Raw genomic sequence first — 25,299 nt, forward strand, 5'->3', positions numbered from 1 at the left:
TCAGCTATCACAACTGTACTATACAACTGCTGTAAAGACTTAAATGATCATGCTTCAAAATCTTAAGAGTCATGACGATCCAGCCCTGTAATATGACTTGTTTCACCATTAACACATGCAGTTTATTTTTGACTCAATCTCACAAACGCAATCTGTGCTCTGTCTACCAGAAATACTCACCAGAGAACCAAATATGGATTAATCTGCTTCTAAAAATGCTCCCCTTCAAATGCACAATTTCCTCCCGTTTGAGTGAAGATTACTAGAAACTACAGAAACCAGCAGGGGAGTCGAGGCTGGCTGGAATTGTCCCATCTAATTTAGCACAAGCTACTGTACAGCACACAGTGCATCGCAGCTTGTTGCTCAAGATGCTGCGTAGCTCCAGTGGTGTTCCACTGCATGTACAAGGAGCTTTACACTTCCAAAGCTCACGAGCAGCAAGGGCTTGAACAGCTCAAACAGTCAGGAAGGGCAACTTAGAATCATTGTGAAAACTGAAAATGTACACTGCGATCAAAAAATTATTCCAAAAAAATTAAATATTCAAGCAGAGGGCAACGTCTTCTCATCGTCAGGTTAAGCTCTGAATAAAGACAAAAGATATCCCAGAAATATCAAAATGTTGTATATTTAACTGGACAAGACTTGCTAGAAATGTTTAAAAGTGGAGCTACGTTTCGAGCTTTTAGGGTAGGGAAGTGGGAGTGACTAGAATCGAGGAACTATTGTTTACTCACTGTAGCACCACTTGGTGACATACACAGCATACACCACCTCATTATTTCTTCCCCAATGATTCTGTCTGATCAGCACGGTAGGCTGAAAAGCCCTCCAGCTGAACTGCAGGATCCTGAATGTTCACAGTGATCCACGTCTCCATGAGGCAGAAAACATTATTCTGCAAATCTGTGTGAGATGCTCCAGTTTGTTATCCAGAGACTGATTGTTGGCCAGGAAAATGCTGGGCATCAGAGGTCGTAGTTAGATGTAGGAGAACAAAGACAGCAACTCCCAGTCCCAAACAGTAAATATTGTGTGTTTTTATTTATATTTAGAAGTGTCTGGCGATCATAAGTAATGAAACAGTAAACTGCCTGAGAGAATAACAACACAAACAATAAACACAAAACTAACATGTCTGTGAAGAGAGGAAATAAACGTGCACCATGATGTCAACACACTGACCTGGGATGTTCCAGCCATGTCAACTCCGGCCTCCAGAAAGTTGCTGAAGTCCTGTCCAAACTTGCTGGTGGCCCTGGCCAGGTCCTGGGTGGTCCCTCTGGATGCCTGGACCACCTCATTGGCTGACTGGTTAAGACCAGCAGCCACCTCATTGAGCTGAGCCTGAACCTCCTGGAAGCTCCTTCCACTGGATGGGAACTACAGCAGGAAGAAGAGAATAATGAAAGCTGCAAATAGCATCACAGCAGTGTGTCCAGGGCAAAATCAGAAAAAAAAGGGGGGGACGGTCATTCGACTAAAATCTGGGAAATCTGAGGTTGTGATGATTAAGAATGCATCATTCTAGATGACACTGGATCATTGGTATCACTCAAAGAAATGTTTTTTAAAAAACTGTTTTAAAGAAACATTTTTAAAAAATGTAAAGTATGGTCGATGTATCTATCATATACGTTTTTTAAAGACGATATGACAGATTCTCTAGTCTCCATTTCCATTCAAGCTACTGGAACAGTAATGAAATAGTTACTACTTCCCGGGGAGTTAATTTTACCAAGAAATCTAAAGTTAAAATTACTCTGAAATATTTGAACCTACTTCAACAGATTTATCTGGCCATTCTGGACCAGAACAAGAAAACAGAACAGAGTAACATAATGATTAATTTAGAGTGTTAGTTGTGTTCCGCTACTTTCTTTTACCTCTAATCTGCTCTCTACTAACTCCTTAGAAAAATACCCAGCTGTTTACCAGCTAAATATTCCATCATTTTAACCAGCTTGTCAGTGTCTGTCTACTGTGTGGTTATGGTTAGTAGTGAACAGTGACTTTCTGAGGGCTAAAAGCAGCTACCTGCTGCTGTTAGACACAGCACTGATGAAAGCACTGAGGATGACTGGATGGTGGACTTGTGGGTTGTAAAAACAAAACAATGACCTAGAAAATGGGGAGCTGCAGGGTCAAAGGATGATTTTCTATGGGTTAAACAGCTTTTACATTACACACAGTCATTTGAACCTTAGTTCATATGAACATATTCATTAGGGTTTGGTATTCACTTGAATGAGTCCCCACGCCAAAATGTACAATTGGACAAAAAGAAACATAGGGAAGGACGAACGGATCAAAAAACTATAAAAACACAACATGTGACTGGATCGTATTCACTAATACAGAGGATCTTCACTATGAAACCAACCCAGTTACATACAAAGAAAAGCATTCACCATAGTGCAGTTAATCAATCAGTATTAATGCAGTCTGTTTTATTAAAAACAGTTCCAGTTGTACTAACAGAGTCAGCCAGGAGAGACTTGCTGGCTTCGCCCACAGTGCGGATGGCGTTGTCCACATCCCTCTGGCCAGGAAGGCAGTTTACACATCTGTTCAGAGCCTGAGACACTGCCTTGGCCACCTGCAAACGCACACGCACACACACACACACACAAAAAATGTTCATCATTGTCTTATCAGTACCCAGCCAACTGTCTCATTTCACAAACTCCGCTCCAAACATGTTCTCATGTCATTACTTGCCTAAAGTTACGCTATCTTTTATAAGTCAATTTTTCAATAAGACAGTGCAAAAGTAGTTAATTTACCAGTTAGATACAATACTATACTTGTTAGACACTGTGAAAACAAAACCTTTATTTCATTAAGTAGACAGGAGTAAACCATTGTAGCCGTCACCTGTAAGCAACCTATATTCCTCACAGCCCTGTGTTGTCTGTTTGTCACTGTGACTGACCTGGGCAAGCCTCTGCTGACTCTCTGCATCTCCTGGTTTGGCGATGGCCCTCTTGGTCTCTTCGATCAGGTTTGCTGACTTATCCATCACGTCACCAGCGCAGTCCAGCATGGCGCTGCGTGCTGCCGGGTCATCTGTGGTGGCAGCGACTCCTCTAGCAGCTGAGGCTAAGGACTTGAGAGCCTGGGCCACATCTCTGGCTGCCATGCCTTGATCCAACAGGACAGAGGAGAGTAACTTTGGGATACAGTATTACATACAGAATACAACAGAAGTGACTACACTCTTTTGCAGTAACACTTAAATGCCAAACGATTAAAAATTGTATCACCTTTGAAGGATTGCATTATTTAAAAGTTGATAATCAATCAACCATTCAAATACAATCAAAAACAAATACTTCAGGATGACTACTTTGAAAAGAGAGGCCCCAAATTAGAGTCACAATGCAACAGAAGTGAATACACCTGTGATCACTGAAAACAATTAAGCACCTCTGTGATTTCCAATCAGCCCAATTGCATGAACACAGCTAAAAATGAGCTGTGAACACCAGTAGTTTCTCAATTTGATGTGTCTATCTGCATATCTGCAAAATGGCTCCACACGGAACATCGAATAAGGTCAACCTCTACGGACAGTGTCCACGAAAAAAAAACCTTGATTATTGGGGCATGAAAAGCAGTCACAGGAATGTTGGATGTCAGATATTTGTTTGGCTTAGATGGGGTCCAGATGGGACTACCACAGCGATGTGATGTACAAGGGTTGTGTTGAGGAGATGACATTTATAGATGGCACCAAGTATGCTGTAACTAAATCAAAATATAGGCTGACAAGATGACTTCCAGTATGTAGAGGCTTAGCAGAAGAGGAACATTCCAGCATAGTAACTCAAATGCAATATAGCACCTTTGGGTATTTTAAAGAGAAAAGCAAAGCAACACAACTTCTGTAGCAAACGCTGGTTTCCAGCATGCTGAGAAGGACTGAGTCTGTCATTAACAAGAAAGGTGGACACAAGACGTATTGTTTAATTTAGAGGTTATGCAACTACTTCAAGGTGATACAATTTTGAATCATTTGATATGTGATGTTGTACAGGGATGTACTTCCTTCTCTTGTACAGTGTCAGACTCTACATTTGGGAAGGATGAATGCACTTGTTGTTAAATTAATAAAAACGTTAAATCTGGAATAATCCCATTTTTCAAAGCTTAGCTCATGACTCATATGCTACTTCATTCTGTTTTCATCCTGCTTCATCAGTTTACTGTTGGCAAAAAAAAAATAAAAAATACTGTATTGTTTATACTCATACAGAAACAAAACACTGCATTTTAATTGCTAATATTTTGGTCTAGGTTCCATGTGTGGGCTACTTTCATATATTAGTATATGCAGATTTGTTGTGCCAAAGCCCATTTTTGATGTATTGTGAACAAGTCTGGATGTGATGATGACATTTAATTTTCTGTGGCCCTTATCTAGTCGTATGCATGTCAAGCACACCTGTGTAATTCTCATTTCCTTGAGTCGCCTCACTCAGCAGCTGGGCGATGGCTGAGCTCACAGCCTTGGTGCTGGTACCCAGATCCTGGGAGCATTTCTCAAGCTGAACAACACAGCAATTAGACATGGGAAGAATCAAATGGTTACTCTCATTGTTCCAAATACATTTCTTCAATTTCTGTATTTATTGTGTGGTAAGTGAAGCGTATTCTTATGTTGATTCATGGTTTGTTAATGGCGTGGCCCAATCTGATTAGGAATAAAATCTGTTCCTGAAAGTGTCTCACCGTCTCTCCTGGCAGTGGTCGAAGTTTGCCCTCTTCGGCAGAAGCCTTGGCCTCCTTGATGTCCTTCTCCAGATCTCTCACCATTGACAGAGCATTGTCTATCTCCAGTGGACCACAAGCTTCCTGAGCCTGCACATGCACAGATACACAGACACACAAAGACACATCAAAAATGATGGATCAAAACAATATCATAATGTTTTGTAATGTAAAATACAGAATTATGACATTATTTACAGCAATATAGCAATTATAGCATTATAGCGTTCCAGTCTGGCTTTTGAAAACTGCATTCAACAGAATCAGCCCTTACTAAAGTCACTAATGATAGTCTGATGGCAGCAGATGATTGCAAAGGAACGTTATTAGTACTTCTTCACCTCAGCTCAGCTTTTGACACTGTGGACATGATATCCTGTTAAATAGGCTAAAGCAGCTGGTGGGTATTTCAGGATCTGCCTTGGACTGGTTCTCATCCCATCTTTCTCACAGGAAGTTGTCTGTTTCGGTGGGCCAGTTCATGTCCGATACAGCCCCTCTGTCTTGTGGTGTTCCACAGGGTTCTGTTCTGGGCCTAACACTGTTTTCGCTTTTTGCTGCCTCTTAGTCAGATAATTAGCAATCGAATGGTTACAAAATAAAAGCCAGTAGTATTAAAAATACGCCTTCAAAATAAAAGCCTGGAGGGAACGGAACACCAGCAAAACAAAGACTTGCAAAAAGTGATGAACTGATCAACAGACCTTTATAAGAGTAATTTACATGCAATTCGGTATAAATACTTCACGTGCACATGCATAACACATGCCTGTGCTCAGCACAAGGTCATTTTTTATTAAAGATTTCATCCGTCAGAAATGACACGTCAACTGAGCAGCCTTGGTGGAGTACTGCGATCTCTGAGTACTTTTCTTGTTTCAAATGTGGTATTTGCATTTGGAATCTGGTGAGGTCAACTGTCAAGATGAAGTCCAAAGAGCTGTAACTATCACTAGAAGCAAGCCATCAATAGGCTGAAAAATCAAAACAAACCCATCAGAGATACCAAAGAAAAACATTAGGTTTGACCAAATCAACTGATGGGTACATTTTTAAAAAGAAAGAACGCACTAGTGAGCTCAATAATGCCAAAAGAACCAGAAGACCATAGAAAACAAGTGTGGTGGATGACAGAGGAACACTTTGCCTGACCAAGAAAAATCCTTTCACAACAGTTGGCCAGATCAAGAACACTCTCCAGGAGGCAGGCGTATCTGTGTCAAAGTCAACTATTAAGAGGAGACTTCACCAGAGTGAATACAGAGGGTTCACCAAATGGTGTAAACTATTGGTGGCCTCGAAAACAGGAAGGCCAGATTAGAGTTTGCTCTAAGACATCTAAAAGAACCCGTGGAGTTCTGGAAAAACATCCTATGGACAGATGAGACAAAAATCAACTTGTACCAGAATAATGGAAAGAGAAGAGTCTGGAGAAGAGAAGGAACTGCTCAAGATCCAAAGCATACCACCTCTTCAGTGAAGCATGGTGGTGGTAGTGTAATGTTCGTAGGCATGTATGGCTGCCAGTGGAACCGGTTCTCTTAAGTTTATTGATGATTTGACTGCTGACAAAAGCAGTGGGATGAATTCAAGTGTTTCAGGCAATATTATCTGCTCATATTCAGCCAAATGCATCACAACTCATTGGGCAGCGTTTTACAGTGCAGATGGACAATGACCTGAAGCATACAGTGAAAGCAACCAAAGAGTTTTTTAAGACAAAGAAGTGGAATGTTCTGCAATGGCCAAGTCAGTCACATGACCTGAATCCAGCTGAGCTGCATTTCACTCGCTAAAGACAAAACAGCAGGGGAAATGCCCCAAGAACAAGCAGGAACTGAAGACAGCAGCAGTAGAGATCTGGCAGAGCATTTGCAGGGAACAAACCCGGTGATGTCTGTGGGTTCCAGACTTAAGGTTGTCATTGACTGCAAAGGATTTGTAACAAAATATTAAAAGTCACAATTTGATTTATGATTATGTTAGTTTGTCCAATTACTTTTGGTCCCTTAAAAAGGTGGAGGGCACATCTAAAATGTGTTGTAATTCCTACACTGTTCACCTGATTTGGATGTAAATACCCTCAAAGCTGAAAGTCTGCACTTAAAGTACATCTTGATTGTTTCATTTCAAATCCATCATGGCGGTGTACAGAGCCGAAATGCAGAAAATAGTGTTAATGTTGAGATAGCTATAGACCTGATTTTATATGATTATGCAACATTAAACCAATTTAGAATATTTAAAATCTTATCTGAAGCGCAAACAAAATTCAGAAATGTTTCAGATTAGTTGTGGAAGTCATGGAGATTGAGTCTGTCTTTATCCACAAGTGAAAACACTAACCTTTAGCCTGAAAATTATTATTTCTGAATGAATTTAATAAAATGACTGAGAAACCATGATGCATAGTACCTTCTGTGATGCGGTGCGGAGTTCTGCCAGGGCACTGGCCAAATTCTTGGCACACTGGCTGAGCTGCATAGCTGAGGCCTGATCACTGATGGTGGGAACGGTGGCTTTGGAGGCTGTAACCATCTTGGCACCAGGCTGGTAGGGGAGAGGAAGAGACAAACTCTTTTCATTTGAACAAGATTACCTCTGAAATAGATACAGAACAGAAAGTGCTGCAAAAACATACTGACATCCTCCCTATTCTTAGAGTCTAAAAGATCACGTACATCCCAAAGGTGGAACTAGAAGTAAAGTGGAAACACTGAAAGGAAATCCAGTCATTGTTTCCAGTTTTGATCATTTTCCAAACGTGATGTTTTCTGACGTGTGAATGTACTTCAGCTCTGCACAGAGACGCTGATTTCATGTCATTATTATTACCACTTTAAAACAAACTGAATAATACAAGACTCACAACTTGCATTTGCTGAATAACATCAGTACTTGAACTTTTCGTCGCTTGGTGATGTAATATCAATTAAGCTGCATAACCACAAAACAACAACAAGGCTTACAAACACAGTCTGTCGCTATATTTATCATTGCTGTTCCACCATGACGGTACTGTTGTGCCAAACATGGTGTTAGGCTGTCATCCCATGGCACCAGTCTGCCACTATTACTTCTTAGGAATGATCTTGTGTGAATGGAGCTGGTGGAATGACCATCACCTGCAGGAAGTTGCGGCTGGCACTGATAAGGGCGAGCTGAGCGCTGGGACTGTCAGGCTGAGACTGGCTGCCTCTGACTCCCTGAACCAGCTGAGGGATCTGCTCTGCCACCACCTAATGACACACACAGAGAGAGAGTGAGTGAGTGAGTGAGTGAGTGAGTGAGTGAGTGAGTGAGAGAGAGAGAGAGAGAGAGAGAGAGAAACATCACCCCAAAATGAAAAATGAAATACCTGATTAACTTTCAATTAAATGTATTCACTTGCATCATTTCGTGGTATATCTTTGAAAATGAATGCACTATGCCACATTTGAGAAAAAGAAGGATAATTATTAGGACCCAAACAGTGACTGGTGCAAAGGCCCTCTCGAAACTGCCCACATTATCATTATTATCCATCCATCCATCCATTATCTATACACCGCTTAATCCTCACTAGGGTCGCGGGGGGTGCTGGAGTCTATCCCAGCTGACTCGGGCGAAGGCAGGGGACACCCTAGACAGGTCGCCAGTCTGTCGCAGGGCATTATCATTATTATTAATAATGAAATGAATTGCATTTTTGAGAGGCCAAACATGCTGGAAAACTCAAAACTCTGCACATACTGTACATCAAAAGTGGTGAAAATTCACAGGACTATAGCCCCTGTTTATGGGTCGCCCAGTAAACCAGGGGAGCCACCAGGGCACCATTCAGTTTCATCTTTACACCAACATCAACAGCAAATTGTGCAGTGAGTCGAGATGAACAGACTGAAGCAGGAACCGAATGTGTACCTTGCAACTCTGGACGAGCTGCTGCTGGGCGGCCTGGTTCCTGTTGGATGAGGCAGCGTGCTGGGCAGCAGCGATGGTCTGAGTGGCTGCTGCTGCTGCTTGTTTGGCTGCATTCTGCCGGGAGACAGAAAAGACACATGTCAGTGCAAAACATTACAACTGCATACAACTAGAGATAGACTAGTAAGTATTAGAAATGCTTCAGAGCAGATTTTTTTGTAGAACTCCTTAAAGTCAGTGGCCCTACATATGCAACTAATAGCAAAATTAATGAGGATGCATAGTTAAATATTGTTGAAACCAAAAAAGCAGGATCTAAATAATGAGCATAACATAATATTGTACTAGCATTTGTTTGCCTGTACACACATCACACCACATTAGCTAGCATACCATAAAAACTGGATTCATGTCTCAGACAAGTGAAGCTTTGACAACGTCTGGTAAATCTGTCCTTGCTTTTCTGCTGCTGTAGTTGTGCCTAATCATTTTTGCAGGAGGAATGTTCAATAATTTTGCTTTGTTACTTTGATCTTATATTCATTGTTTATGTAACATCGATGCATTTGTTGTTGGCAAATCTGTCGTAGTCTCAGTGATTTCCTCCCTTCCACTGGTCAGGTATCGATACATTTCGGCAGAGATGAAAAAAACAAGATAACCTGAAACCAAGCTTCTTTTCTAATAATAGGTGAAATATAGCATCACCTGTCCTTATCAATCTACTGATCACAGTACAGTTTCTTTACTGATCAAACTTGTCTGGTATTCAGAGACAAATACAGAAAAGTGGCATATAGCCAACAGCTTGCATGAGGTTTATTGAAAAAAATAGACCTTTTAGACATCCTTTCAAGAGCTATACATGAAGATTTTCATTCCTGGTTGGGCGTAGACAGCATCAGTCAATGTAAATGACACCCTCATTTTAAAAGCTTTGTTTGTCCATAATTCTCTATGCGCCTCCTTGTTTACCTCCAGCTTGTTGACCAGCCGTTTCTTGATAGCGTTTTGGGCAGCAGCGTTGGTGGCCATGCGGAGACCTTCAGCAGCCTCTCGCAACTTCTGCTGTTGCTCCTCACTGTCAGGATTTGCCGCTGCACCCTGGGGTGGCACTCATGCATATCATTATACAACATAACGACAGAGAAATGGAAACTGAGAAGTCTATTCCTGGCGCTAAGCACAGACATCAAGAAATAAAGACAAAGGAAGACCTTTGCAGCCTCCACCATCTTGGCAGTGGCATCAGCCAGCAACTTGGCAGCAGAAAGGAGCTTGCGTGAGTTCTCCAGGTCAGACTCTCCCTCTGCATCCATCTTAATAGCGTTCACAAGATCAGATGTGGCCTGGGCAAGGATACGAGCCTGACGAACCATCTCACCTGGCGTTTTAAACAAGAGGAAAAGAAAGACAAATATAAGAGAATACAACATTAGGGGAAATACAATAAATCAGACTGCTTTCTTATTATTAGATATAATTAATCTGAAATATCAAATTAATTTGAGGAGTTACGAGTAAGTATATCACTGATTCTTGAGATAAGGGATGAAATGTCCTCAATAAAAATGTCTTCCATGTGATAAAAATAAATGCAAACAGCAATAAAAACTACTTAAAAAGTTGCATGTCATGATTTTTTTTGTATCCATATTACATCACTTCTATACTTTAAAAACAGATTTGCAGAATTTGTTAAAATTCGGGCTCTGTACCCAGAAAATACATGTATTTAACCTGTCCTCAGCAAGCAGTCCCAAAATCAAACTGCAAAACAACGTTCAAAAAGCTATTAATCCATAAATGTACATATAAAATTAAAGTAGGGGTCAACATCAAATCAAACAATAGATAAAGCGAACTTTAAATTATACTAAACATAAAATACTGCCTATCAAAGTGTCTTACTCTTTGTCAACACCATCCAATTTTTTAAAAATCTTGAAAAGATCAGTAAATATTGTGGTCAGCCATGACCCTGAGACCCCTTTACATTCCCTGTTCAAGGCGGATTAAACAGTGGGACACATAATTTGGCATTTATGGAAAAACAAAACAAAAGAAACAACAAAAACCAACAGCACTGTAGTCACTACTGCGCTCACAGCTTTTACACATCAACACTGTCTTTATATTATCACAATTTTATCTAAAAATAGTAAACTATGTGACATTTTAGTTTAGGCTGTAGAGGTAGCTAACAAATGAGGAAAAACCAAATGGCTCCACAGTTCAACAAAAGGATAAGATTAAAATAATATTCGATTTTGTCAACTCCACAAGTCAACTGTCAGGTTTTGTGTCTGACGAAGATGGTGATCCCAAAAACTGTTGCTGTGTCAATACAATATTATTTTTGTATTTACATTACATTTGCAAATACATACATTTACACATATATATTCACTGATTTTCCCACCTGACAGGCTGATGAGGTTACAACACTATGTGTATATACTACATAACAGACATAATTTATCATATGGTAAGGTAGTCAGTATATTGTAGTATTCTAGGTATACTGTAGTTGATGCTGTAACAATATGTTGCACTGTCATGTTTTCATTCACACCTATGGACAATATAGAATCGCCAGTTAACCTCAGCATGTTTTCAGATGGTGGGAGGAAGCCAGAGAACCCCGAGAAAACAGACGTATTCACAGAGAGAACATGCAAATTCCATGATCCCAGGCTGGGATGCCAGTCAGGGATCTTCTAGCTGCAAGGCCACAGTGCTAACCACCAAGCCACTGTGCAGCCCTTTGCAACTAAATATATACTAATATAAGCTTTATTCACTTTCATCTATTTTAAGTCTATCTGTTCCAATACTTTCGCTCCCCTTAGGATTTGGTGTTCCGTTACAAATAATGCTATCTTCTAAGCTGTGTATCAGATCCAGATGGAAATACTTTGAAATAAAAACTGAAATGTTGACCTCTTGTCTCCTATTCATCGTATGATGTCAAACCCAAGTATTTTCAGTCTACAACAAAAATAAAGGAAGTGCCTTCACTGCTCCAGTACTTTTGAAGGGGAGTGTATTCATTGCTAACAATCCACATCACTTCTTTGGGGGAAAAATGCAGGATATTCAATCTGTTTTCATTCCGATTTGTGGTTTGCAAACATCATCAGATGATGTAAAATGTTTGATGGAGCAGATAAAAATTAAATATGAAGTGAACAGATGGAAGAATTTCTGAAAAAAACACATTAAACCTAAAACCCGTTCCTTCAGAAGATAGCTGAGATCTATCTATACGCATTTATTTCAAATTAATCTCCTTTTCTTTTCGGCTTTTCCCTTCAGGGGTTGCTACAGCGAATCATGTGCTTCCGTCTAACCCTTTCCTCTGCATCCTCATCTCTCACACCAACTAATTTATGTCCTCTTTCACCACATCCATAAACCTCCTCTTTGGTCTTCCTCTAGGCCTCCTGCCTGGCAGTGCAAAACTCAGCATCCTTCTACCGATACATTCACTATCCCTCTCAGTCCGATGTCTCCGGCTTTATCTACAAAACATCTAACATGTACTGTCCCGCTGATGTACTTATTCCTGATCCTATCCATCCTGGTCACTCCCATAGAACCTCGACATTTTAATCTCTGCTACCTCCAGCTCTGCCTCCTGTTTTTCCTCAGTGTCACCGTTTCTAAACCACACAACATAGCTGGTCTCACCATCGTTTTCTACATCTTTCCTTTCATTCTTGCTGATGTTCTTTTATCACATCACACCTGACACTTTTCTCCACCTGTTCCAACATGCTTGTACATGCTTCTCCATACTCTCCATTGCTCTGGACTTCGTAGCATTGATTTGCACATAGGTTTTACGTCGGATGCCCTTCCTGATGCAACCCATTTGTCCATGCTTGGGACCAGCACACAAAGGACACTGGCTTGTGCCCCCCTGAGGCTGCATTATCCATTTAAAATTAATGAAAAACTAAAAAGTTAAAAAAAATCCTGGCATCACTTTGATGCATAGCTGTTTAATAGTCAAAGCAATGTGATCTATGTGATCCCTATGGTAATAATTTCAGCCTTCTTAACTTACCAGCATCTCCCATTGAGCTAAAGATGTTCTCAGTGACATCCAAGATGCGGTCGGTGGCTTCTCCGTGCCGTCCAATAGGATGGCCCCCACTGGCGTACTGTTTGATGTGTTGAAGCAGCTCATTGAGGGCCTGAGTAACACCTGTGGCAGCCACGCCCACCTGTTTCAGAAGGCCTTCGTCACTGGTGGCCCCCTGGGAAGCCTCCACGCAGCCCTCCACTGATTTGGCCACCAGCTTGCCTGCCTCAATCAGCTGCTCCTGGCAAACTGGGGAACTGATGGTCGGAGCCACCACCTTGACAAGAAATTAGGGACAGAAGAATAATTCTGACCATCTACGAAAATCCAGTGACGCTCACCTCTAATATGGTGAACGTGATAGTCCCAGTCCAGCTAGCAGTAGATATAATCCAGGTGGACTACTCACCCTGGTGCAGGCTACAAGCTGAGACGTGGACAGTGCACACTGAGTGGCTGCTGCAATGACTCGGTTCTGCTGGGCTGAGTCCTCTGTCTTCTGGGCTACGTTCTTTGCTTTGAGCACCAGAGCTGCTGCGGCATTAGCCACGGCTTTAGCCAGTTGCATCAGCATGTCCTGTTAAAAGCAAAGAAACACAGCAGCATGACTTAGCACTCATCACTCTTTACTCATAGGCAGTTAGTCATGATAATGTGTTGTAAAAATTTAAACACTTTTGAATTTTGTACATCATGAAGTTTGATCAGGATTTCATAAATATGAAATTAATTCATAAAATTTGGAATGATTTAGAAATCTTGTGATATGGCCTGAAAACGAAATGATGGAACAAAGCTTGACCCCTAATGGGTTGATTTAATCAAATGATTAGATTGTATATCTTCAGGGCTACCTCAAGTGAAAACTTAGCGGTTCTACATTGGTGTTGGCCCATATAACTGTTTAACTAAAACAGGTTAAATCAGCTTGTGCCAATGAGCCACTCTGAGCAAAAGTTGTACGCGTTGATTCTGTTAAGGCACTCAAACTCCTCAGCACATACAAATCCTACAGTGACATCCCTTGCATCCTTAGGACTCAGTGAAGTGATTGTGAGATAACACCAGGGAATGTGGCTTTAAAGGGGAGGTCTGATTTTTCTCTGTCAAGCTGACCAAATAGCAAGTTCATCCTACATACTGTACATGGTACACTGAATGAGCTACTGGCAGCTTTATAAAAATTAGTTTTCAATTGTTTTGCAGACGTTTTAACAATGATTAATCGCTAATTTTTTACAGGCACCTTTCTAGCAGTTTTTTATAACTGTTTTAATTGGATCACTGCATTCAAAAAGGCAACACAGACTGATGTGTTGGATCTGACTACAGACCAGCCTCTGACCTGCTCTTTCTGAGAAAATGTTTTTAACAATGTTTTTAAACAGCTCACTGATTTGTTCTGTGGCAACACAGGTTTGAAAACTCCAAGTGGTTTCAGGGCACAAAACAGGACCGAAACCGCTGCATTACAGCTATGAATGACCTGAGAATGACCACTGAATAATAATAATATAGTAATAATAATAATGCAGACCAAGCAGATCGTTTTGACGGGTCTTTGAAGGCACATGCAATCCTATACATACAAACCTGACTTACCATGATGATGATACTGGTGTGAATGATAGAAGAATAAAGAATTATGAAATCATGGCTACTTCAGCCTGTGCATACCGGCTACATACTGCACATATTCTCTGTGGAGGCAACTGGGGCAAATCTGGATTTGTCCTGGATTATGATTGACAAATGATTTGTAAATTTACTCACTACTGCCTGGTTCACTAGAAGATTGTTTTGATTGGCCCTTTAGAATGAAGCATTTATTGTAAGGACACACTTGTTACCAGCATTTGACAATAAGAGGGGACTCTCCATCTGGCACCCCTGAAAGATCCTTTACCTATAAACTATAAAATACAAACATCAAACAGATGGAACACATGACAGAGTTCTATGACAAACCCAAAATACAGCTTGTTTTTTAAGGAGTTATATTAACGTTCTCGTTCTTTTAGAGTTAAGCACTGCCTGACAGCCTTGCTTCAGGGGCATTACAGGCAGGCAGGAAGATGGTCTTAAAAGGTAAACTTTACCTGACCTTGTGATGTCAAATGTAGCATCTCATTACATAGCATATTATTTTATGTCTGAAGTACTTTTTCAAGCATTTTCTTTACTAGTAAAAACGTGGAATTTCAGAAAGCTCAGTAAACAGGAAATGCCATTATACAGGGTTTGGGTTAGAGTACAAACATCTTGATAGATTGAAGTTCTCTTCTGTCAGTCCTGATAATTAAAAAAATGACAAGTTTTGCCTATTGAATGAAGCCCAATAGGGTTACAAAGCAGCCAATGGCACTAATAGCTAACGGATCATACTATATGACACATGACAGCTGAATTATCTGACCAATAGGATCAAAATCATTTGCAGTACAGCCAATCTTTGCGCCATATGTTGATTAAATGTGCAATATTTCACTTTCATGTACAACATTGCTAATGTAGTGTACAATATTTAACTTTTCAGGTGCAATATTTCATTATCATGTGTGATATTTCCTATCACCTCACTGTCACTGCCAGTGTTACTTTTTATTTTTCTATTCTAGTCTTATTGTAGATTCAAATAGTAGCAAAAGGGCAATAATCAAAGTTTGGCTGGACGCACCTGGAACTGTGGATCAGTGTCCGTCTCTCCTATGTGAGACAGCAGCTCTCCACTCGCCTGACCCACATTTCCTGCAGCCTGCAGCAGGTTCTGACGAGGCTGGAAACCAAAGTCATTGTAGTCATTATCTCAAATGACAAAGAGTACAAAAACACGACAGATCTCGAACTTGTTTTCCTGTGACTGTGCACCTCTGTGTTTGCAGGTTGGGCGGTCTTCAGCATGTCAGAGACAGCACAGGCCAGGTTCTTGGCAGCACCCAGCAGCTGTTGCCCATTTCCTCCTTCATCCTCCATGAGCGCTGCCAGTAGCTTGACGCCCTTTGACATCTCTGTCAGGTTGGAGGAGATTGTGGTGACAGCACAGCCCACCGCGGTGTAGTCTGTCTCTGCTGGATCACCTAAGGACGGATACATTGATGGATAACTGCATTAACCCCGGCAGAAAAATGACTTCTACTACTGCACCAGGAACACATTCAGACAAAGCGTTAAGGCTAAAGGCAAGAAGTTAACATTAGGTCCCTTACATTAAATAAATTCATGTCAAATCAGACAAAATTCCAAGTTAGAGTCAAATGTGAAAAAGTCAATCTAATACTACAAGATATAGCATAGAGTATATCACATTTTGTTGAGAAGGTTCATGGCTATAGGCGCAAAAGATCAACTTCTACATGGTATGGGGCATCTCAGATCACTGCAAGTTGTCCCTCCTCCAACATCAGACAACCTCGTTCAGGCAACGCAGTCTATCAAGCAATGACCTGATACCTAACATGAGAGACAACCTAGAAAATGCGCCTAGAAAAGAGAATGAATACCTTACAAGCCTTGTTTGCTCTCGGAACTTTTACTGCTAGTCAGCTTGGTCATCATAGTGAAAGTAATGAGCTATCGAGCGATATTTTCTGTGTGATGATCAGAAGCGAGTAAAAAAGCCTTGGCTATACTTACATAACCTGCTAGCCATTTTAAATGACTTTGTGAACAATGCTTTTAACATATCCTCTAAAACTCATACTGGCTCCAAAAGATTCCACACGTTTGATGATGAATATAAATACAGGCAGATATTCAGCCGCCTCTACCTGCAGTGAGGTTGACCATTGAGGCTGTGCCTGCTGTGATGGCATCCACCTGGGAATGGATCTCATGCTTGGACTCATCCATCTTGTTTTTGCGCCACGCTTGGGATGCCTTGAACCAACAAGACAGATCAAGTCTCAATAATCTAGAATGAACAGTTCAGTACTAAATTCATAACAATACTCATGTAAATCCACAAGGATCAAGTTAAATCTCACAGCATCTGTTCCCAGTGGGGGCAGGGTATCAAAGTCGTCCAGAGACGCTTGGGCAGCCTGGACTGCCTGCATGCTGGAGTTGATGGTTCCAGTTAGTGCCTGCTGTGCTGAAGTCTGTGGACACACAAAAGTGAACTGCTGTATTAATACAAACCATTACACATTTCTTTCATCTCAACTGCAGTTATATTATTATTAGTGCTGGACAATGATTACAATTTTTAATCAAGATTAATGGCATGATTCCCCCCCCCCCCCCCTGATTAATCACGATTAATCACACTGTTACACATGGAATTAAATAATGAATTTTTTAAAAAGTGTATTCTGCACTTTTATTTTTAAAGTACTGCTATGTCAAGAAAATTACAATCACATATGGTTTGCAAACAAATAAGGTAATTTTTAAACAGCAGTATTTCCTTCACACAGTAGCAGTTAAAATATTTCTTGTAAATCTCAACCTAAATATTAAGGTAAGCAAATCAAATAAAACCAGCACTATTTGCCACGGCAAGGGCATTAACATTTTATCTGGTTTGTTATAGAAAAACAAGTTACCCTCAAAGTCCAGAGCCACGGTCATAACATTCTAACAGGAACCTTCCCAGCAACAGCAAGTTAACATTTCTAACTCTGTATTCTTATTTTTGTTTCTGAACAGGTGCTAGCAGAAACATTTTTGTTTTATCAGGGATCAGCATAAACAGTCTATTTTCCTTAGCAGCTGTCCCTGTTAGAGTGAGGTGAAGTGGTCGAACACAAAAAAGAACAAAGCTGGGACTGACTGTGTAACACTTTTCATTCTGTGAAGTCCATGTTTGTACTGGATCCTAAGAACATTCCTCAGATCAACATCTTCCACAATACTGATCAGCCTGCAGTCTGTACCTACCTACTTTGCTGCAGCATTTGTTTGCTTTTGTTTATCTCTGCTTCTCGCACACGCTGAATCCAACGCAGTCGAAGCCTCCCTCCACTGTTAGTTTGTGTGAGACGTGATGACGCTCATCCCAAGTACTGATCAACATCCCAACCCTCCCTCTGACCCATGGTTTGTCTGTATGTGTATTCAGAGACTGTGAGCTATGCACTTTCAAAGTAATAATAATGATAATAATAAAAATTGCAAGATAAAATAGTTGTCTGCGTTAATTAATTAATGCGTTAACACAGTAACAACGTATCAACATGCTCAGCTCTAATATATTTTTAACTAAGAATAAACTTTGGAACTTTACTGTCAAAGAATAAGTCTGAAATCTATATTTTTCTTATCAGAAGTTACATTTGGAAATCACATTTCATTCTTTTGAAACAGCCTGCCATGATTCAGTTTTGTATAAATAAATACTCTGAGCAGGTTAGGTGCGTAGCCCACTGCACTTTCAATGGCATTATGATGAATTTATGAATTTGTAACATCTGAGTTTTATAGATGCAGACCAGATACAGTAAATCTTTGTTTTACCAGTGGAGGCATGTGTCCTCTGTGCATCTGTCCACTGGTGATGTGCTGCTTGGCCTGAGGCATGGAGCCCATCTGGAAGCTCTCTGGTCCTCCAGCTCCAGAGCGCATGATGGCTGGCAGCGCCACTGAGCCCGTCTCCACCTTGCCCACTTTGTTGAACTGCTGCTGCAGCACTGTGGACCTGAGGAGACACAAATCCATCAACGGAGAGCTCCATCAGTGTTCTAGCATTACTGCCAACGCTACATCTTTCTAAAGTGGATCAATACTGTTTATGGAAAATGAATACTGTTTAGTGGTAACACATAGACAGACTTACTTTTTGGGTGACACAGAGTCTTCCAGCATGGTGGACTCTTCATCTCCCTCCAGGCCAAAGTGGTCTTTACTCTTTTTCTGTCAAAAGGCAGAAATGTGGTGACACAGTAGACTGTACACAGCGTAGTGTTTAAGTATATCTCAGTGAGGAAACTAAGATAGGTCCCAGAGTGAAGGAGAAAAAGTGTGTAGAGCTGGCATCATAGCAAGCAATGGCTACTTCGAGGAATCTAAAATATGAAACATATTTTGGTTTGTGTAACAGTACTCTGCTTTGTACACAATACTATGAGGGCTTCTCATCGTCTGCATGTCTGCAGTATGGTAATTCCTTTTATTGGGTTCATTATTAAAATACACCAAAACCTAGATGCACTAGAGTCAACTATTTTTCTGCACTGAAGAAGGTGTCACTTGCAGCAAGCAAAATATATCCTAACTTTAATTCTCTCTGATGGAGGACTGAATAAACTGAAGAAGTATACTGAAGAGGGATAATCTTCATTAAGAAAAAGGTTGTTTAAAAAAGAAATGCTACCATTGTAATGTGCATTACTGTCTGACTGCTGACCTTTTTAAGGATGATGTCAATGTAACCAGCGATAAGCTGAGCTATCTGCTCCCCCTCAGTGGTCTGCACAGAGTAGTAACCATCCTGGTAGTCTCCAAAGTCCTAAAAGAAGAAACAAATGGCAACCTTTGGTTTAATGATTGACACACGCAGTTTCACAAGCACCTGCACATTGATTAAAAGCTGTAATCTGTATTCATACTATTGTGAACAGATCCTGAAAACTTTAGTCTGTATAGCTTTAGCTCAGATACCACTTAGTACAACTAGCCAGTAACAATTTACTTACAGCCAGAGTTTCTTTGCTCAGTAGAACAAAATGATGTGCAAAAATTTGGCAAGAAAAACCCATTTGGCCAAATGGTGGTGCTGTAATTTGGACCCAAAAACTAAATTGTGGAAAGGCCAAATTTTGACGCACAAATCCAACTAAAAAGGGCTCCACAAGAAAGACCATACAGGTCCGTGATGATGGACTAATTTGCATAGTTTGAAAAAACAATAAACTGATGTGTATTTTCCAGATTATGACTGTATCACAGCCAGTTTTGACATACAGCATGACAGGACTGAAGTGCAAAATCCCACTATAAATGGGCAAGTTCAGTCCAAAACCATGACTACCATCAATCCACAAATCTTTGCAAAAAACGGGGCTTAGAAGACAGCGGGTCTTAACTTATTGACCATTTGTTCAATCATAAACTTTGGCAGATATGATTGGGCCATGTTTGGAAATAAGCACCAAGGTATTTTGAACCCAATCTATAGTGGAAGCCACAAATGCCAAAAATCTGCTACCTAAAAACCCGTGAAACTGAATTTCACTCATTTTGGTTCACATGATCTGGGGGAAAGGATTAACCATACTGATTAACACATCTGGATATGCTGTGAACTGGAACTATCTAGAGATGTAACTTGGAATTATGTGCAAACATCTCACAAAAATTGTTCTCCAAATCAGCCAGACGGTGGCACTGTAATTAAATCTTAAAAAAGTGAAACATTTAGAATACTGGCCCTTTATCCTGGTCCTACTCACATCTACAGCTCAAAGTTACTACTACTACTAATGATATACTAATGGAATTTCCAGCAACCATCACTCCTGTGTTCTAATGCTACATTGTGTTAGCTAATGGTGTTGAAAGTCTAATTGATGATTAGAAAAGCCTTGTGCAATTATGTTAGCAAATTAATAAAAATATGAGTTTTCATAAAAATTTCATGAAATTGTCTGGGTGACCCCAAACTTTTGCACAGTATTGTATATGAGCAAAAGTTTACATACACTTTTAAAGATTGTGGATATTATGGCTGAGTATCATAATGAGTTTCCAGTGATTCCTGTAACTCTTCTATCCTTTAATGGAATCACAAAAACACGTGTCTTAAAAAAATAAATAGAATTTTAGTTCTTGTATAAATATCTTACAGGTTTTCTGGAAATAGTGCTATCCCTGCTATCTTGCCTGGGCTCCTCCTCAGATTGTCACACAAGTATCATCTTGTCTAATACTTGGTTGCACCTGTTGTCTGTCTGCATATGAGCTTATTCTGCACTTAAACCAAAGAAACTGTTCCTGCCTGCCTGGTCTTGCATGCACTTGGGTCCTCCTTCCTGCTTCTACTGTGCCAAATGCGTCATGATAAGTATAACATAAGTGTTGCTGAGATTGTAATGTATGTTTAAAAATGCATTTTATCTTCAAACAGAATTCTTGAAAACACATTAAATCATTACCAGTTTTAAAAATTAACTTCTTTTATTTGTGGAAGTAAAGGCAATGAAAGATATCTTGTTACTATTTTGACAATGTTGCCTCTTGCAAAATCCTATAATGACGTATTTCTCTTAACTGGAAAGGAAAGCAATCAGATACATAATAATAATAATAATAATAATAATAATAATAATAATAATAATAATAATAATAATAATAATAATAATAATAATAATAATAATAATAATAATAACAGATATATAATAATTAGGTCCCGCTCCGACCAGTCCTACGAGAAACCAGTGCTTGCAAAAGTTTCCCAAGTATGTACTGAATATGCACAAGCTGGCTTTGAGGGAATGGATACGCTATCTCGGCTACAGCCTGAATGAAAGTGGTATGTTGCAAATTTGCAAATCAAGGGGTCAAGATTCGTAGGAGACACTGGAAACTCAAGACTGCCATGATATACATGGTCTTTACAAGTGCATGTAAAGTTTTGTTCACAACTGTACTTGTATTTTAGAGCAGTATTTCCCATTTTCTGGTGCCCAATTGCATAACTGTGACTCTCAACAAATTCAGAGGGGAATTTTGTTCTGTTTTATACTCATGTATTTGACAGCTTTAGGTAGTATTTTGTTTACAGATGAAGATTTCACATAAAAAATATGATAAGCTGATAAAATTTGATGCAGCCATATTAATTACACTTCCAGCTCCACATAAACCAACTACAGCTGCAATACTGTCTACATATATTGCTGACATTTCCTATGCACACCTTTTTTTTCTACTATAGCGTTGGCGTTTTGAGTGTTGCTCGCCTGAAAAACTCACCAGAGTGAAGCTCTTGGGTGAGGCAGCCCAGCGTTTGATGTTGGTAAGGTTCCACTCTTGGATGACCTCCTTGGTCTTCTCATCCACCCTCATCACACTCTCTTTTGTGATACCGAGCAGACGAGGCACCAGTTTGTTCTTACCCTTCATTTTCTCCTGCAGGAAGAGAAAGGAAAGAGAATATCCTGACTGGAAACAAACCCACAATGTTAGCACATTTAAATTTCAAATTCCATACTGCTTCTGCGTGACTACCATGCACACCCTGCAAATTTCAAAGTTAAGATATGAAACTTGTGCACAGTAGTTTTGTACTTGTTTCAGGATGTAAAAACATCTACATGCAAAAGTCAAATGGATTTAATTATCTTAACCTGCCAGATTCTACAACATGGCCATCATGAGATAAAACTTAGAATGAACTGTCCTTTTATAAACCTACTGTTGTGCAATCTATCCAACAGAAACACTGAGTGATGAATTCATTCTCACCTTGACCAAAAAGAATGACACGCCATAGGTTTTCAGAGACCTGGCCAGTTTGACATAACTGACTTTGGCCTCGATCTCTGTCATGTTCTGACAGTTTTTGTGTGCCTGCCAAGACAAGAGAAGCAGTCAGGGGAGTAGATCCAGTCCTTGTAGCATTGTAACAAAAACCACCAAATCATCTTTATTAAATCTCAATCTGATTTGATCTCAATCTGGACATTTGTTACATCTAGGTTTACCTCAGATCTCAGCAACTTTGTGTTCACGCAATAAAGCTTATTACCATTATAAGTGTATATAATCTATAGGCATTTCTGTTAACCAAGAAGCAAGTATCCAGTCAATAAGCAGGACAGTGGAATGAGAACTGACACGCTGCTGTGCCTTCATAGAAACCACGCTTTTACCTGGAAGATCTTTTTCTCCCCTTTGTGCTTGATGTACTCTTTGGGAAGAAACTCCTTTAAACTGAGGAGGAAGCAGTTCAGCGAGAATCAAACAAGGCTCAGGATCATTTTGAGAAGCCAACTCACAACAAAAATGATCGCTAAAGATCGATATAACCAAAAGAAAAGAGGTCGTGAATATGTGCTTACTCTAAGAATCCAGATTTGTGTTTGGACTCGTTGTGGTCACCAAACTGAATCTGACATTGATAACCTGCAAACTCACAGGCCTTGTCAAAGGAGACTGGATGAGATCCATTCAGAATGTCATCACGGGCCTGTCCACACAGAGACACACATCATCATCGTCATCATCATCATCCAGCATATCAATTACACAACTGCAGACTACATTTATCACCTGTTTCAATTACAATAAATTGATGAAAATGCATCTATTATATATCTATATATTATATTTAGCAAACATAACAAAACAGCATTAATTGATGCCTGATTAATCATAATGAAGTTTTTTTAAATCATTAAGACAAAAAAATGTAATGTTCCAGGAAATGAAGGGAAAAAAGCATACCAAAAAACAGTGAGCAGTTTTATACCTGTACATAGAGCAGGTTGAGCTGGACAGGATCTCTGGAGTCCACATTCTGGTCTGAGTAGAAGAATTTCCTCCTCAGCAGCAACATCTCAGTCTCCTCCACACCCTGTTCCCTCAACGTCCTACCATGATCTAACCAGTTCACTGAAGAAAAAACACAACACTAACTAAGAAGTGGCTGGTTTCAAGGGCCTGTAAAATGTGTCTAAATGACAGGAACATTTGTTCGCTTGCCATATAATCATATAGACATCGTACAGTGGCAAGAACCAAGTTGTGTTTCTGCACAAACTGGTCATAAAATATGATCAGTTGTTCATTCAAGATTTAAAAGTGTGGGCAAACACACTGTGATTATGTTACAAACATACAATTATAATTCTTCAAGTCATTATTCAACAAAGGAAATAAAGAAAATCCTCTAACATTCTTCTTTTAGTCCATAATGATCAAGCTCCAATTTATCTTAAAGACCTCACAGACCTCATGTCATCCTAACAGAACACTTTGCTCTCAGGTTTACTTGTGGTTCCGAGAGTTTCCACAAGCAAACTGGGAAGAAGAGCTTTCAGTTATCAAGTTCCTTTGCTATGGAAACCATCTTTACTTTTACAATTAGGCTTAAAACTTTCCATTTTGATGAAGCTTTTGCTTGCTGCTACAGGCTGCTGGAGGACTTCCCATGTTGCACTGAGAACCTCTCTTTCTCTTCATACAAAAAAAAAATATCTAACTACTGGATATCATTAGCTTTGTGTTGTCTTCCTCCCATAGTTGCTGATTTATCTCCTCTTTCCTCTTGCTCCTTGTACCTCTCTGCAGGTATTCTATTAGATTCAAGTTGGGCAACATATTTAGCCAGGTCACAGTTCTCACTTGTGTCTTCTTTCTGAATTTGCCAGTGTGCCAAGGAACATTATCATGCTGGAATATTCCTGCGAGTCATCTTGTCAGCCAGTCTTTTGCATATCCACAGATATTCATGGAAATTATTTAGATGTGACACAATATGAAATCATCTGACATTTAAGTGATATCATACAAAGGTGTACTAACTTCTGTTTGATACTCTATACCATCCAATACAAATCACTGTAAAGTCAACAAATGACACTGTGTCTATTGCTTTATCAGTTAACCTCTATCATACAACATGTATGAAGCAAGTGTGGTAAAAATGCTTAGAATGAGGGCTTGTAACTGACATACATTCATCGTCTGTATGGAGCTTCTGCTTTAGCTTCTCCATCTTCTTGTCATCTCTCAGCAGCGTCTTGTCTCTTTTCAAGGTGCCTGTGGTTTCCTCCTTCTTCTCCTCACCAATGTCTCTCACCAGTGAGTACTCATCATAGTTGGTAATGCCTGACACAGCAAGATTGAGATTACAAAATTTACGCTGAATTCTGGAAATGATGTACAGTTAGACAGACGGGCAGGCAGTATTGATAAAGGTGAAAGTGTGAGCTGTGTATGACAGAGCTGACCTATTCTAGCACAGATGGTCATGAGCATATCACTGACAATCTTGGAGTCGTCCACCATGACAGTCTTCACTGTACCATCCAGCATGCGGATCTTCAGAGGCCTCTGCTTCTTCTTGTATTCTAGAGTGTCCTGTCAGGCAAATCAGACAGGCCAGTTGTTGACATTTTGTTTGAAATTTGATCTGGAACATTAAACTTAGATATCTCAGAAACCGTTTGCTTATTAAAGTTACTATATGTTCTCATCATACTGCTCCTCCTCCTCCAGACAATAATAGAATTTTCTGGAGAAGCATCTCATCGTTTGCTTAGTCATTGTTTTCATAGACCACAGTGATCGGCTCAGCGATTTCAGAGTGAGACCAGTGATGTCACTGGCTGAGAGTGCATTTAATAGTGACCAAACCAGAGACCACAGATCTGTATTCCACTTCAGCCAACCTTGGAGATTTGCACTGCTGCACCTACATTAACCAAAACAGTAGGTTTGCATGGAGATACCTACATAGTCCGTATGTCCATGATAAATGGTTTGTACCTGTCATGCTAAATTGGGAATTTCATTCCGGTTGTTCTTTGGCATATTATTCAAGCATTTTAAATTCGGAATCAGCTGTAAAATGATAATTATTCTTGATT

The 25,299-nt window shown here is 40.0% G+C and overlaps 1 protein-coding gene across 1 annotated transcript in view; it reads right to left on the reverse strand.

Moving 5' to 3' along the window:
• tln1 (talin 1) overlaps nt 1-25,299 on the reverse strand; it is a 79,461-nt gene that overhangs the window by 31,647 nt on the left and 22,515 nt on the right. The window contains exons 5-30 of the mRNA XM_023273066.3: nt 24,661-24,790; nt 24,386-24,538; nt 23,178-23,320; nt 22,768-22,895; nt 22,579-22,639; nt 22,172-22,276; nt 21,680-21,835; nt 19,113-19,214; nt 18,543-18,619; nt 18,224-18,404; nt 16,753-16,866; nt 16,537-16,645; nt 15,638-15,846; nt 15,447-15,545; nt 13,179-13,346; nt 12,752-13,046; nt 9,897-10,063; nt 9,655-9,783; nt 8,680-8,793; nt 7,902-8,015; nt 7,192-7,326; nt 4,738-4,866; nt 4,451-4,553; nt 2,939-3,147; nt 2,483-2,602; nt 1,189-1,386 (exon numbers count right to left, since the gene is read on the reverse strand). Coding sequence (XP_023128834.1) covers nt 1,189-1,386; nt 2,483-2,602; nt 2,939-3,147; nt 4,451-4,553; nt 4,738-4,866; nt 7,192-7,326; nt 7,902-8,015; nt 8,680-8,793; nt 9,655-9,783; nt 9,897-10,063; nt 12,752-13,046; nt 13,179-13,346; nt 15,447-15,545; nt 15,638-15,846; nt 16,537-16,645; nt 16,753-16,866; nt 18,224-18,404; nt 18,543-18,619; nt 19,113-19,214; nt 21,680-21,835; nt 22,172-22,276; nt 22,579-22,639; nt 22,768-22,895; nt 23,178-23,320; nt 24,386-24,538; nt 24,661-24,790 — 3,648 coding nt within the window. The remainder of the gene's footprint in view (nt 1-1,188; nt 1,387-2,482; nt 2,603-2,938; nt 3,148-4,450; nt 4,554-4,737; nt 4,867-7,191; nt 7,327-7,901; nt 8,016-8,679; nt 8,794-9,654; nt 9,784-9,896; nt 10,064-12,751; nt 13,047-13,178; nt 13,347-15,446; nt 15,546-15,637; nt 15,847-16,536; nt 16,646-16,752; nt 16,867-18,223; nt 18,405-18,542; nt 18,620-19,112; nt 19,215-21,679; nt 21,836-22,171; nt 22,277-22,578; nt 22,640-22,767; nt 22,896-23,177; nt 23,321-24,385; nt 24,539-24,660; nt 24,791-25,299) is intronic.

This window comes from Amphiprion ocellaris, chromosome 17, assembly GCF_022539595.1.
Source record: "Amphiprion ocellaris isolate individual 3 ecotype Okinawa chromosome 17, ASM2253959v1, whole genome shotgun sequence".
NCBI lineage: Eukaryota > Metazoa > Chordata > Actinopteri > Pomacentridae > Amphiprion > Amphiprion ocellaris.